The following is a 13,952-nucleotide window of genomic DNA, read 5'->3' on the forward strand; positions in this document are numbered from 1 at the left end:
CTCAGCCGCCCAGTCTCTTGAGCATCCTTCCTCCATCCCTTTGGCTGTTACCTGTGTGCACTCCCCAGGCTCTTCCCGCCCCATCCCGGGGCGCAGAGTGCAGCCCAGAGCCCCCCAGCCCTGGGGGTGCCCATGGAGGAGGTGAGCTGAGCCGCCCCCCGAGGTGCCGCAAAGCAAACCATACAACCAGATTCACATACCAAATGTCTCTTCAGCGGGTCTGCCCCTACATACAGGTGCATCTACTGAATATATACATGCCTTAGCAATGGAATACTGGGAACTGTGCCACGCGTGACCGATGGTGCTGAACTAACGCATACAAAAGTATGGAGGGGTCCATGTACCCTCTAAGTACAACAAAGTTCCTCCTGTCCAGCCGCAGGAGAGTCCGGTTTTGGGGCATAGCAGGTAACCTGCCAGGGCTCCTGGAGGCACGTGGCTTTGGCACCTGCCCAGTTTGCTCATGATGCTGCCGCATCCGGGAGGATGGATCGGTGCCACACTGCTGAGGGAGGCTCAGGGTGGCAGAGTCCAGCCAGGTACTTCCCAAGCTGAGAGCCAGGGAGAGCTGGAGCGCCCTGCTCCGTGGTGTACAGGCTGTAGCAGGCATGGGCAGCAGGCAGCAGCCAATGAAGCTCTGCTATGTGCCTTCCTCTCCTGACAGGTCGAAGATGTGGGTTAACCCTGGGAGAGGAGGACTGGAGATTTCCCCATGGAAGTGAAAGGTGCTGACATCCTTCTGCCAGTTGCCATGCATCACCCCATAGGGTACCCCAAATGCATTTCATGGGCAGTTGAGCTGCTCTGGAGTGGCTGTGGTCCGTGAGGAGATGGCCGCTCAGCAAGGTCTGCTCCTTCCTGGCTGACACAGAGAAGCCACGGCTGAGCATGCTGCGTGCTCCAGCAGCAGGGTGAGGTGCTGGGAGCTCTGTCAGGCTTCTCCCTGTGCAGCTGGGGTCTGGCCAGGAGCGACAGTGCTTCCTGCCTCCCCATGAGGCATGTCCAAAGCCCCAAATGTCTGGAGAGTGTTTCTTTTCACCCCATAATTGCACAGCCCGCTGAGAGCTGGTGGCAGCTCTCAGCTCCTCCTCAAACAGGTAGTGGCTGCTGGTCAGTCCCTGCTCCAGCACGCACATATCCTCACATATCCCTTCCCCAGGTGCCTGCCCTGCGTGTGGGCTGAGAGCTTCCTCACAGAGAAAGCCCAGCTGCACTTCTTCCCCTCCAGCTGGGAAAGAGAAGCCGCTGTGTCCTGGTCCCTGTCACCAAGAACATGCTGCGTCAATAAATAACCCTCATCCCAGCCCGCGCTGCTCCCGGGCCCAGGTCTGCGAGCGAGCGGGAGGTCTGAGTTGTCCCACATCGTGGCTCTCTTTGCTGTCCTTGGGGCTCTCCTCTGAGGCTTCACTGTACAATGAGAACAAGACCAGCTGCCCGGGGTTTATTGCTGAGTCCAAGTGAAGTGGCTTCAGTTCGTATATGGGGCTCCTCTGGGGATGGGGAGGGATGGGGACCTGGCTTAGGGGGGAGCCAAGGGTCATTCTTCACTGGCTGACTCTTGGAGAAGACGATGGATGTCCTGGAAGGAGGGACGATCTTTGGTGTCCCGTCTCCAGCAGCTGAGCATTAGCTTATAGACTCTGTCAGGGCACAGTGCAGGCTGGGGAAGGTAGGTCTGCAAAAGAAATGGCAGAGATGGCAAAGGGAGAGAGTTAGTGCCACAGAAATGAACATGCTCCTGGAGAGCCCCATTTCTCGGGGAGCCCCATCTCTCCATGCCCCAGGGTGGGGGGCTGTGCCGCTGTGTGCCCAGGGGCAAGGGGACCTCCAGATGGCACAGTGAAAGGCCTGGGGACACCTGCTTCTGTCCCCCAGCCTGGCTGAATGCTGAAGCTGAGTCAGCAAGCAAGTGGTGGTTTGGACTGTGTAAAGGTCAGAGTTTACCATGCTGGGCCCTTCACCAGGGCTTCTTTCCAGAGTTCCCATCCCATAACTGCCTCACAGCCAAGCTCCCTATACAGTCACCTTGAAGTCTCTTCCCAGGTCTCTGATGTTCCAGGCACAGTACTGCCTGTTCCGTTCCGTCCCGTCCCGTCTCATCCCACCCCATTCCATCTCATCCCATCCCATTCCATCCCATCCCATCCCATCCCATCCCATCCCATCCCATCCCATCCCGTCCGTCCGTCCCGTCCCGTCCCGTCCCGTCCCGTCCCGTCCCGTCCCGTCCCATCCCTACCTGCCGGCCCTGGTCCCGGAAAAACTCGCCGGTGTTTTCGATGACCTGCTCATCAGACATCTGGGAATAGGGCTGCTCCCGGCAGAGCGTGAAGGTCTCCCACAGCGTCACACCAAAAGCCCACACATCACTGGCCGTTGTGAACTTGCCCTGGCCGGGGGGAACAGAGTCGGGGTCAGGTATGGGCACTACCCCATCCTGCTCCATAAGCCCTGGGTGCTCAGAGTTCAAAACCTCTTTCTGGATGTTTCAGTTTCCAGATGTGGGCCCAGACGGGTGCTTGGTCCCACAGACCTGCTCTCTGTCTGGGGCCAGAGCCTGGTGAGCTCCAGGTCTGGCTGGCAGTGACTGCTCTGAGGGCTGGGGATTGCCAAGGACCCAGCTCCCTGCAAAGGCAAAAAGCAACCCTTCTCCATCTTCCAGGTCTGACCATGGCCAGGAGAAAATGTCAGGCATCCTGCTTAAAGGATGCCCTACCCTGGGACATCAAAAATCACCACAGAGCCCCCAGCCCACCGTGAAAAGCTGCTATCACTCCTGCTTTTCACACGTGCTTCACCCCAAATCTGGACAGCAGAGAGCAGAGGCCTCCCCATCCCTTCTGCACCCCCCAGCCCAAGGAAACAAGACCATGAGAATCCCCAGAGCCGTTTCAGTGTCTGCCAGAGGAACCCAGCCCCTGTGTACCAGCAGGATGCTCTCCCAGGACATCCAGCGGATGGGGAGCACCGCCCGCCCCTGGATGCGGTAGTAGTCCCCGCTGTAGAGATTCCTGCTCATGCCAAAGTCGGCAATCTTGATGGTGTACTGCTTCCCCACCAGGCAGTTGCGCGTGGCCAGGTCCCGGTGCACGAAGTTGAGGGAGGAGAGGTACCTCATGCCGGAGGCTATTTGGGTGGCCATGAAACGCAGGTCACTGCCGGGAGGACAAGGGAGGGCTGAGGTGCTGGGAAGGGTGGCAGCCAGGGGGTACACAGCCCTGAGCAGGGTGTCCCCAGCCGGGCAGGGTGCGGGGAGCAAGCAGCCCTGCCCAACCCTGCCTGTCCTGGCAGCACTACCTGACGGTGGGCGCGTGGCCGGCGGGGGGGTCTCCTGTCTGCTGGCGGGACAGGAACTGGTTGAGGTCTCCATTCTCCATGTACTCAGTGATCATGCACAGCGGGTCATCCGTGATGCACACCGCCAGCAACCGGATGATGTTGGGGTCCTTCAGCCGCGACATGATCTTGATTTCCTTCAGAAAATCATTCCTTTCCGGAACAGAAACCACACGGATCGGATAGACAGACCCAGAGGGGCACAGAGGTGTGCACAGACTGGCCCAGCGTGCCACCTACCCACCCAAACCTCATGGGACTGGGACTCCCCTGGGACTGGGGGCCATGAGCGGGAGCTCAGGGCTGATCCACACATGGCTGCAGGGGGAGCCTTGGCAGGTAAATAGGCACCGGGGAGCTGGTTAGGATCCAGAATCCTCACACTTGACAGCCCAGAATCCCCAGAGAGCTCAGACATGGGGTCCTTGCAGCTCCAGTGAGTGCCTGGCTGCTGGAGGTAGGGATGCTTTCCCAGCTCTCCTGGTGCAGCTCTACATGGGGGACAATGTGGGGGTGTGTGCACCCCCCAGCTCTATACCTGGCATTCTTATTGGCATCCGCTCGCAGCATCTTCACAGCCACCAGCACGGGGCGGTCGGAGCTGCCATCCAAGCCCTCCAGGGCAAAGTCCTTCCCTGTGAACTTCTCCATCCCCTCCACTTCACAGAGATGAACCTGGGGGACCAAGAGGCAGCCATTACCTCTGCTGACTGACAGTCTCCTTCGGCCCCTGAGAGCTGGGAAGAGCTTTGCCTGAGCCCTGCTCAGAGCAGGTCCAGTTCCTGCTCACCTCCCCAAACTGGCCTTCCCCCAGCTTTTCCTTGAAGGTCAGGAGCTTCCTGGGGAACTCCTCGACGGCCACATCCTTGCCAGAGAGCAGGTCCATGGTGAGGGCCGGCACTGAGTAGGTGTTGCCACCGGTCACGCCCTGCAGGTTCACGATGTCGGCCTCAGCATAGTGCGGGACACCCTCGGGGACGCTGGCCTGGGACGGCTTCACAGGGCCACTGCAGCCTGGGGGGACACAGCGGGGCCAGCCCTGCCATGGGTGTCCTGCCATGCACCCTCTGCTGCCTGGGGGCTGCTCCCACTCCAGCCACTGGCTTCTCCATCCCTGTCCTCCCCAGAGCCCCCGCACTGTCCTGGCACGGCTGGGTTCCTGCAAGGACCGCAGGTTGCTCGACTCCTTCCCAGTCACCAACAAACACACTGATCCAGCCCTGAGCAACCGGATGAGAAGGGATCAGTGCCTGACCTTCGGATCACTGAGAAAGATGCCAGAGCATCCCAAGGATGGCAGTGGGACACAGCTCAGTCTGGCAGTGGACATCAGTGATGGTTCTCGGTCACAGGCTTTGTGTGACCTCCACATGGGAAAGCACAGGAGCTTGTTCGACCTCTCCCGCCAGTGCCAAAATGTGTGAAGATTGGCCAAAAGCTGGGGCTGGGGAGAGGGGCTGCAGCAGCCTCTGTGCGTGGCAGATGGCTCTGAGCATGCAGGGTGTCCTGGTTCTCACCTGTGTCCTCCTCCCCGGAGGTGAACTCGGGCAGCTTGCGGATCAGGCGGGAGGGCTCCTGGTAGTCAGGTCCCAGGGGGAATATGCGGTCGTAGGTGGAGCTGGACTCCTGCTCGCTGGAGGAGGAGGAGCGGTTGTGGTTGAACATGCTGGATTCGCTGGGCAGGGAGAGGCTGACGGTCATTTCGTCATCCAGCATCCTCCGTGATGCCTGTGAGGGGGGGAAGGGAGGACAGATGGGGTTCTCCACAGCATGGGCAGGATGGGGTCTCTTGTGTTCCATGGTATCAGTGCTGTGCCCAAACCTCTTCTCTGGTGCCCTGTCCCAGGGATTCAGCATCCACCTGGGTTTATCCTCATGTTTCTCTTTTCTGCCTATATGGAGGAGAGTTTTGCTCCATCACTTCTGTGACTGCCCTTGATTAGGTGGCAGCTGTGATGAGATCCCCCCCCAGGCTCCTCTTCCCCAGATCAGCTTCAGGAGAGAGGGATGGACAGGCAGGCAGGCCGCAAAGTGACCACCCTGCTCAACTAAACCCCTTTGCTTGAAAGATAGGTGCAAATTGCAACCTTCCTGAGGAGGAGAGGGGAGCATCAGCCCTTGCATGGAGTCTGCTTTCTCTGTACTGAGCTTCCAGAAGAACCTGCCCAGGATGAGTCCACTGCCCTGGAGCACCTCAGCAGCCACCTCATGCTTGCCCACCTTCTCCAGCATCTTCTGCCAGAACTGCCGCCACAGGATGATGACAATGATGGCCACCAGGATGAAGATGATCGCCACCAGGCACCCGATCAGGATGCGCGTGTTGCTGTCGTCCACCTTGAGCGTGGGGTCTGGCAGGAGAAGGGCATGGCATGAGCTGGTCACACTGGCGTGTGGGGAGACCCTCCCTGTCCCCCAGAGCATCCCCCACCCATCACAGGGCAACAATGCTTTCAATGCCTTACCATAAGTGGTGGGGACCACGGGTACATCAGCAGGGGGCACCGAGTTGTTGTACATGGCTGCATCTGTCAAGGGAGCAGAGGAGAGCATCGGGGTAGGGTATTGGGGTACCCCACAGCCCCACTCTCTCCTTGAACACCCCCCCACCCCAACTAGGGTCTGGTCCCCACGGGACCCACGGCAATGGGTACCTGACTGGAAGGTGATCTCACTGAACATCATCCAGGTGTCAGCAAAGTAGTACTGGCACTTGATGGCACTGGCCATGCGGTGGAGCAGGGGCACGGTGACGAAGCGGGCGCTGGGGTTCACGTCGTCCACGACCAGCACTGAGGAGACAGTGCTGGGCTCCCACTCGCTGGCATCGGCGCGGAAGTAGCACTGCACCTCCTTGAAGATCTTCACCCCTTTGGCGAACATGTTGTTGCAGTGGACCTGCGGGTCAGCCTGTCAGTGCGGCTACAGAGAGGGCCGGGGGCGGGTGACAGGGCAGGGGGCGTGCAGACCTTCATGGCGGTGAAGTTCCTGATGCGGTCGAACTCGAAGGTGATCTCCACGTAGCCGCCAGTGGTGCTCTCATTGCGCCAGCCCACGTAGTCATAGCCCGGCCAGACATGGTACTCGTGGGTCTGCGTGAAGTCGTCCAGCCCCGACACGCCGTCTGTCAGCTGGCCCAGGCCCTCTGTCATGCTGGCACATGCGAGGGGGGGAAGGGAATGTGACTCTTGCCAACCCTACAAACCTGCCACCACCCAGCACTCCCCCAGCAGCTCCTCACAGCCCCTGGAACACTCAGGAGGGAGTTTTGTTATTGATGTTCTCTCTGGAAAAGGTTGTGGGGTGCTGAAGGCGTGGTGCAGCTTGTGTTAATCCAAGGTGTGCTTGCCCCATTATACTGTCCCCCTCGTGATGTTCATCCTCCCTAAGCTGGCCGTGTCTCCCCCACTTCAGGGAGACCCTAAGCATTTGCTTTGCTGAGGATCAGCACATCAGCCTGACAATGCAGGGACGAAGCAGCCCCAAGCCCTCCTGCCCAGTGTGGTACCCAGTCCTCACCTGTACCCAAACGCCCCATCATACACCGAGTCGTTCAGGTAGATGACAGTGCCCCCGGGAAGGACGAACTGCTGCCCAGCTGGTGCGTTGTAGGACACCAGCCCATCTGCAGGGAGGGGAGGGTGAGTAGGTGCACGACACCCTGCCAATACCAAAGCCCTGCCAGCCCCCAGCGGGACAGACAGCCCCCAGTGGGATGGCCAGTGCCCTCGCTGGGCTCTGGGGACAGAGGAAGAAGCACAGGACGGCACCACCCACCCAGCCAGACGCAGCCGTACAGCTCCACCCGCAGGCAGACGCTCATGGAGTGGTCGGTGACGGGGATGAATCGGACAAAGCGGGCGATGAGGGGAGGCTCCAAGTCTTTGAGGACGATGTCATAGGGGTTGGTGTTTCCATCCAGCACCTGGAGAGAGAAGCATGGTGGGCATGGGCAGGAGGATCCTCCTCACCCGCCACCCAGTGCAGCACTCACCCTTCTCCTCACCTGCTTCCCATGCCGGTTCCTCCAAGAGATCCAGCGGGTGCCATCTCGGCTGTAGTTGATCTTATACATGGGGGCAAACTCATTGCCATGGCCCTCAGCGTGGCGCCCCTGGGTGCCCACCAGTGTGATGAAGTGCAGGGCGTGCAGGTCAATCTGCAGAAACTCCTTCAGGTCATTTGGCTCCACTGCGGTCTCAGGACACCAGGCTCCATCGCCATCCTCCGAGTCCAGCCTGTGAACCCAGAGTGGAGGAGCTGTTTGCAGGCAGCCAAAGCCAGCCCCACGTCCCCCTTCTCCCCTCCGTGGCAGCCCAGACCCTGCCATGGCTGTTGCAGGAGGGTCCCCACACTCACCGGCCGTACTTGGCAGCTGTGGACTCAGACCACTGGCTGGAGGCTGAGATGTCCTCGTCAGGGATGTGCCCTCCCGACATTCCCAAGGGGTACCGACACACCGCTGTAACGAGACCAGCAGGGCGCTGAGCAGGCACTTCCTCAGCCCAGATACATGTTGAGAATGGCATGGGCTGGGGCACATCCACCACACCACAGGCACTGCAGCCCCAGCAAAGCACTCTCCATCCCTCTGGCTTACAGAGAGGACAAAGCAGGATGGGGTGGTCCTGACAAGGTAACACCTGCCTGAGCAAAGGGAGCTGCTGGCCAGAAGTGAATGCCAGCCCAGCTCGAAGTGAAGCAGCAGCAGGGGGAGACAGTGCTCCAATAGGCACACCAGGCCCTGTCCCTTGAGATCCTGTCAGTCCTGCTGGCAGGCATCTCGGCTGTGGTAGAGAGCCTGTGAGCTGGCACCACTATCCACGTGCTCCTTGTTCTGGGGGAACCCAGAAAACTCACTCTAGAGGCCACTCATCCAAGAAACTCAGCTGCAGCAACTGTGCCGTGCTGCCCCGCTGCTCCCCCCACCTGCCTTGGGGAACAAGTGACAAAGGCGGGCACTCGCCTTCCCTGCCGACCCCTCAGTTCCCATCACCAGCCCTGCTCCCACCCTGGCTGCGAGTGGAAAAGTACCCGGAGTGGCAGGCAGGCTGTGTCCCCAAGTGGCAGCTGGCTCCCCCCAGCACCACATCCACGCTGCTTCCCAGGAGTTATTTTTTCACGCCTGGCTGCCAAGAGCACTGCTGAAAGGCCGGCTTGTTTGGCCGTGTTTACCGTCTGGCCGCTGGCTCCAGCCCACCGCGCTCCCTCCACACGCCACCCCGAGCAAACACCCGCACCGGGGAGGCAGGGACCAGCAGGATGCTGTGCCCAGGCTGCCTCCCACCCCCATGGCCTCCGGTTTGCCTCGTGCTGCACCAGCAAAGAACGCGCATTCCAGCGTGCCACCATCCCTGGGACCATCTACTGCATCAGACAGAGGCATGAGTGCATCTTCATCATGAGCACTGCCACAGTGGAAGCATCTCTTCTTGTCTCCAGCTCTCTCGCTTGTGATGCTCTGCAGAGTGCAGCTCCCACCGAATTCCCATTTAATTCTTGTCGAACATGGAGCCAGCTCAGCTCCTTTGCCCTAGGTAACAATGATCCTGGCCAGGCAAAACCAGTGCTGCCGGGCCTTGATGTCTGCAGGAGAAACAGGACTGCCTCCCTAAGTAAGAACTATGAAGCCTCTGGGGAAGACCCAGCAAACTCTTCCCACGGATGGAAGAAGACTTTGAAGGGACTCGTTACAGGGATGACCCTGGGAAACCCTGACACATTGAAGGAGCCTGGGCTGTGTTCATCCCTGCAACACAGGATGGGGCTGAGCCCTGCAGAAACAGCCACCTAAACACACTTCTCCCGCTGACAGTGTTGTGGTTTCTAAGTAGAAGCCAGGCACCCAGTCAAGCCACTTCACTAAAGCCAGCCTTGGTTTGCTGCAAAACCACCAAAGAAAGCACAACACAGCAGCAGAAAACAATGCCCCGGCACCTGGCAGCCTCAAAACTGGGAGGGCTCAATGAGTCCCCAATGGGAAGAGCCCTACCCAGATCCCAGGGCTCCAGCTGCAGTGGTTTACCTGTACCCCCAGTGTCCCACTAACTGATGGGGGTAGGACAGTGTCCATGGCACACAGAGGGAGCTCTCCGGGTCACTGCCAGTGGCCAAGCCATATGCAGGACAACAGTGTGCCCAGGCAGGTGCAGGCTTGGGGGGCCATCACGTGCTGCTCCCAGAGGCGATGGAGATGAGCCCAAACTTGGACATCCTGGCAGGAGCACGGACCAGGGAAATGCCCCTCGTGGCACCTGCAGCCACCTGGTGCCTGTCTCACTTACCAGGGTTGACCTGGGCTCTCGCAGCCTGCGGGCTGTGCAGCAGCAGCAGCGGCAGCAGCAGCAGCAGGGCTGGTCTGGGGGTGGCCGGCATGTCGGCAGTCCTGTAGAAACAGGGACAGGGCTCGTCACACTGGGGCTGCTGAGCCACGTGGAAAGGTCAGCCCTGCCTGGGACAGCCAGCTGAGAATGGGAGCACTTCCCCTGCACGTGCCTCTGTGTCCCACCTCGGCCCAGAGGAGGAGCAGAGCCCCAGACCTCAGATATGAGATGGTGGTCAAAGGGGTCGTGGTGTCCCATCCCCTCCACCACCATCCCTGGGAGCCATGGTACACCACATCCCTGGAGCTGGCCACGTGTAATGGCCACAGGACCCACACAAACCTCCCAGGGCTCTACTCTGACCCACACGAACCTCCCTGGGCACTGCTTGGGGCCAGCACCATCGGGCTCCACTGCCGGGCAGAAGGGCTCCAGCTGGGCCACCCACCCTTGGACAGCTTTGAAAGCAAGAATTTGCACAACCCCATCATATAAGACAATAATAGCATGTTTCAACAGGCGGTTTCCCTGCCTGCTGGCTCTGGAGAGAGGAGAGCAGATACTCGCCTGAGATTTACAGCATATTTATTGTGACAGCTCCCTGTGGCAGAGTGGATCCCAGGGACATGCATGACCAGAGAAAGGTGTGACAGAGGGCACGGGAGCCACCTTATACCCACTGCCTCGAGGGGAGCACAGGATGGAGCTGGAGGAGACCTGGGGTCCTGGCAATGAGGCTCAGGCTGCAGCAAGGGGAGAAAAAGTGCTGGTGCTGGCAGGGCTCCTCCTCGGAGGGTACAGCCCACAGCACAGTGGGATCCCCCCAGGACATGCCTGCCTTTGTGTCAGTGCTTCCACCACAGTCATCAACCTGGTTCTGGCCAGCCCTCAGCTGCCAGAAATCCCCAGAGCCTGAAAAACTCCCACTGCACCCACACACCTCTGGGAAACCACCACAGGGCTTGGCACCACACGGGGGGATGCACCAGGGACACCCCTATATGTCACCAGCCCTGCCCTAGGCTTCCTGGGCTTCTGACCCTCTTCTGATTTGCCAAGGGGGCACCTCACACAAGCACCAGATGCAGATTGGTCTTCTTTTTATTAAAAAAGGCTATTTTAATCTAGTTTACATGCACATTAAACTTTGAGGGAGCAACTTACTAAGCTGGGGGTTAAAGGGACCATAGCTCCTGGCCAAATGGGACCTGGCTGCTGGGGCAAATCCCACCCTAGCCAACTGCACTAGGGATGTCTGGGCTGGGCTGGCACAGCCTCAAGGCCAGCTCAACACCAGCGATCCCACAGGTGGGTACTTGGTTGTGTTCTTGCATCTGCCCCACGCAGGGTCCCATAACCTTGCCCCCACCATCAAGAAAAACCCAAATGCAACCCAAACCATCTGCCACGCATCAGATGCCTCTATTCCACAAGGACTGGCTGGGAGGTGCTGGATATGATTCCCTGGTCATTGCCAAAGCCATGGTTTGGCAGGGCAGGAGCAAGACAGGGGCTTGCTGTGACCATGCCAGCACCCAAGGAGAATGTAAAACCCCAGGAGCTGCCACCTGCATCCTGCTAGAGGCTCTCTGCACCCACAGCACACTGCTGGATTCCTGGGCAACTCTGCTAAACACCACGAGCTCTGCAGTAGGCACAAATAACACCTGCAGTTAGAGTGATTCTTCCCCCTTTTTTATTTTTTATTTTTATTTTTATATTTGGTTTTTTTTACAAGAACAATATGTGGTTGCTTTTTTTTTTTTTTCTATTCCCAGCTGGTAATATTTAGCTAGTTGCAACTAACTCAGCTGCAACTGGGAATTTCAGCTGCATTGCCGAGAGGTACACAGGAAGCTCCTGCGTTTCGTGATGGCCAGTTCCCCCAAAATTAAAATCTCAATTTCCTTCTGCATTCCAAAAAAATATCCAGGGCTATTTTTTTTCCCCCACTATTCTTTCAGGCTGAGTAAACTCTTTAAGCATCAGGATACCAGATGCTGCAAATCTCCTGCAGGGAATGCATTTACATTTAGTCTAATACAGGGAAATCATCCCCACGTAACCAGTGGGGAGTGCTCATCGCTCCTCAGGGGAGTGGGGCTGGGGGACACTGGGGAGACAGTGACTCAGGTACCGAGGCTGGGGGCTCGGGGACACGTGGTCAAATGGGCCCAGCAGCACTGGCAACCCAGCTGGAAATCATTTCTGTTCCACCAGCCCTGCAAAAGGGGTGGCTTTGCAACGTTTTGACTGAAAATGCTTGCTGAAAATTTTCAATCACTGGAAATTTTTAGTGCAGAGAGTTTTTGGAGCTCCTCCCTGGCATCGCCTGGGCTTCGAGTTTCCCTTGGCTGCTGCTTTTTTTTTTTTCTTCCCTTTTTATTTCCCTCCTTTCTTATTCTACTGAAATAATCAGGGAGAATTACCAGGGGGAAAAGTAAATCCACATTTGTTAGGAGATAAACCCCACCTGACCTGTGGTTTCTCTTGCCCTCCACCCGTGCCAGCTGGTGAGATCCCCATCTCGCTTCCCAGGCGGGCACTGCTGCCCATGCCAGCACTGGAGGAGCATCAGCCACGAAGAGGGGGCTGGATGGCAGCAGGTCCTGGACATGGGTCTCCCAGGACTGCCAGGGCTCCCATTGCAACTCCCCACTCCTGCTGGGATGGCAGGACACGCCAGGGCCACGCTGTAGGGAATGTCCTCGAGCAGCAGTCTGTGACTCTGGCCCAAGACATGCGGTGTTTGGGTAAGGGGGTTCAGGATCCCCAGCTGGCACTACAGCCCCCAGCATGCTGTGCCACCGGCGCAGCCTTGCCAGGAGCACAGCGCAGCATGACGGGACCCGTAGTCCTCCTCTCTTCCAAAAATAACATTTTAGACCTTCTCCGGGCTGGATGCAGCCCCATTTTCTTCAGCAGCGAGCGCCTCCCCAGCCACGGGCTGCCTGGCTCATCCTGGGGCATCGCAGCCGTTCAGGGTGCGAGGAGCAGCCGGCACATCGCCGTGGCTGCCAGCTGCCCTGGAGAGACCTGCCAGGAGCACAGCCCACGGACAGGGGGCCTGTGGACGCGGTCCTGTGGATGCTGCTGCAGCACGCACTCCCCTGCAGCCGAAAACTTCCATCCCTCCTCCGCGCTCTGTGCCACGGCGCACAGCATTGCCCCGCCACGGTGCAGGGCTCCACGGCATCGCTCCTCCACGGCGCAGGCTTGGGAAGCCACAAGTGAGAGTTCCCAGCACCAGGACGGGGCACGATGCTCAAAAGTACCAGAGCAGTGGCCCTGTGCCCCCTCCCCGGCGTGACCTGGTGCCTGGCGGGGGGACAGCAGGGCCTCTCTGGCCAGCGCTGCCGCCGGCTCTGCCAACAGACACATAGGCGGGAGCTGAGGAGGGACACCAGGAAATGCTGGCCCGGCACGAAGCGCGGGGGGAAACACTGGCAGTGGGGGGACAACTGGTGAGAAGTGGCCAAAAGTTACGTCCCGAAGTGGAAACGCTGCCCTGCTTCTGCCCCAGGCCCCTTACCAGGTAGACCCACACACCAGCCCCTCTGCCCAGGTTCCGCCGCAGAGCAACAGCTCGCCCCACATCCCACCAAAATCCCAAGCCTACGAGGGGCACACGGCTCTCCACGTACTCAGGAGCAACTCACCGGAGCGGGGAGGCGGCGGCAGGCGGGTGGGCTCCTCGCCCTCGCCTGGGCCGGGGGAGCCAGGCGAGGAGCGAACTTCCCCGGGCTGATGCAAGATGCCTCTGGGAGCGTTTTTGCATTCTGCGGATTCCTGGGAGCCGGCCAGAAATCCCACAATCCTACATCTTGCACATTTGGTTTCAATTAGGGAGCGGAGAGGGGGAGCCAGTCAGCAATCCGGGCTGGCTTTTCGGCGGAGGTTATTTTCCTCGGCCCGAGGGAATGTGCGCAGAGCTATAATTTACAGCAAAACCCATTCATAGCGCAAGAGAAAAAAAAAATAAAAAGATCCGCCGGCAGGGGAACTTAAAGCAATAGGCAGCGTTTTGCTTTCGGGCACTCGCCCCCGCGGCTGCGGGACAGCACGTGTGTCCAGGACCTCCTCCTGCTCCCTGCGGACAGGTGGGGGACACCCCCAAAATGCGGCCAGCGGAGACACTCCATGAGAACCCATCACTGTCCCAGAAGGTCCCACATGGACTACCCCTCTCCGGGCCCCTGGTGGGAAGCGTATGAGACTCCTGCGCGGGCACGCATGGCCAGGACACCGGCCGGAGAGCCGACCTGCCTGGCACACGGCATGGAATCAGCG

The 13,952-nt window shown here is 59.1% G+C and overlaps 1 protein-coding gene across 1 annotated transcript; it reads right to left on the reverse strand.

Annotated features, from left to right (window-relative positions):
• Positions 1–206: 206 nt before the first annotated feature.
• DDR2 (discoidin domain receptor tyrosine kinase 2) lies at positions 207–13,553 on the reverse strand. Its single transcript, XM_050307209.1, has 17 exons — positions 13,322–13,553; positions 9,624–9,724; positions 7,699–7,801; positions 7,346–7,577; positions 7,117–7,264; positions 6,859–6,964; positions 6,309–6,492; positions 5,994–6,237; positions 5,805–5,867; positions 5,560–5,690; positions 4,857–5,067; positions 4,130–4,353; positions 3,878–4,014; positions 3,301–3,492; positions 2,930–3,158; positions 2,243–2,392; positions 207–1,678 (listed from the first exon to the last, which is right to left on the reverse strand). Exons 1-17 carry the CDS (start codon positions 13,438–13,440, stop codon positions 1,541–1,543), a joined length of 2,712 nt encoding a protein of 903 aa, XP_050163166.1. The 5' UTR covers positions 13,441–13,553; the 3' UTR covers positions 207–1,540.
• Positions 13,554–13,952: the final 399 nt, after the last annotated feature.

Source organism: Myiozetetes cayanensis, unplaced genomic scaffold (genome assembly GCF_022539395.1).
Source record: "Myiozetetes cayanensis isolate MyiCay16 unplaced genomic scaffold, myiCay2020 scf12, whole genome shotgun sequence".
NCBI lineage: Eukaryota > Metazoa > Chordata > Aves > Passeriformes > Tyrannidae > Myiozetetes > Myiozetetes cayanensis.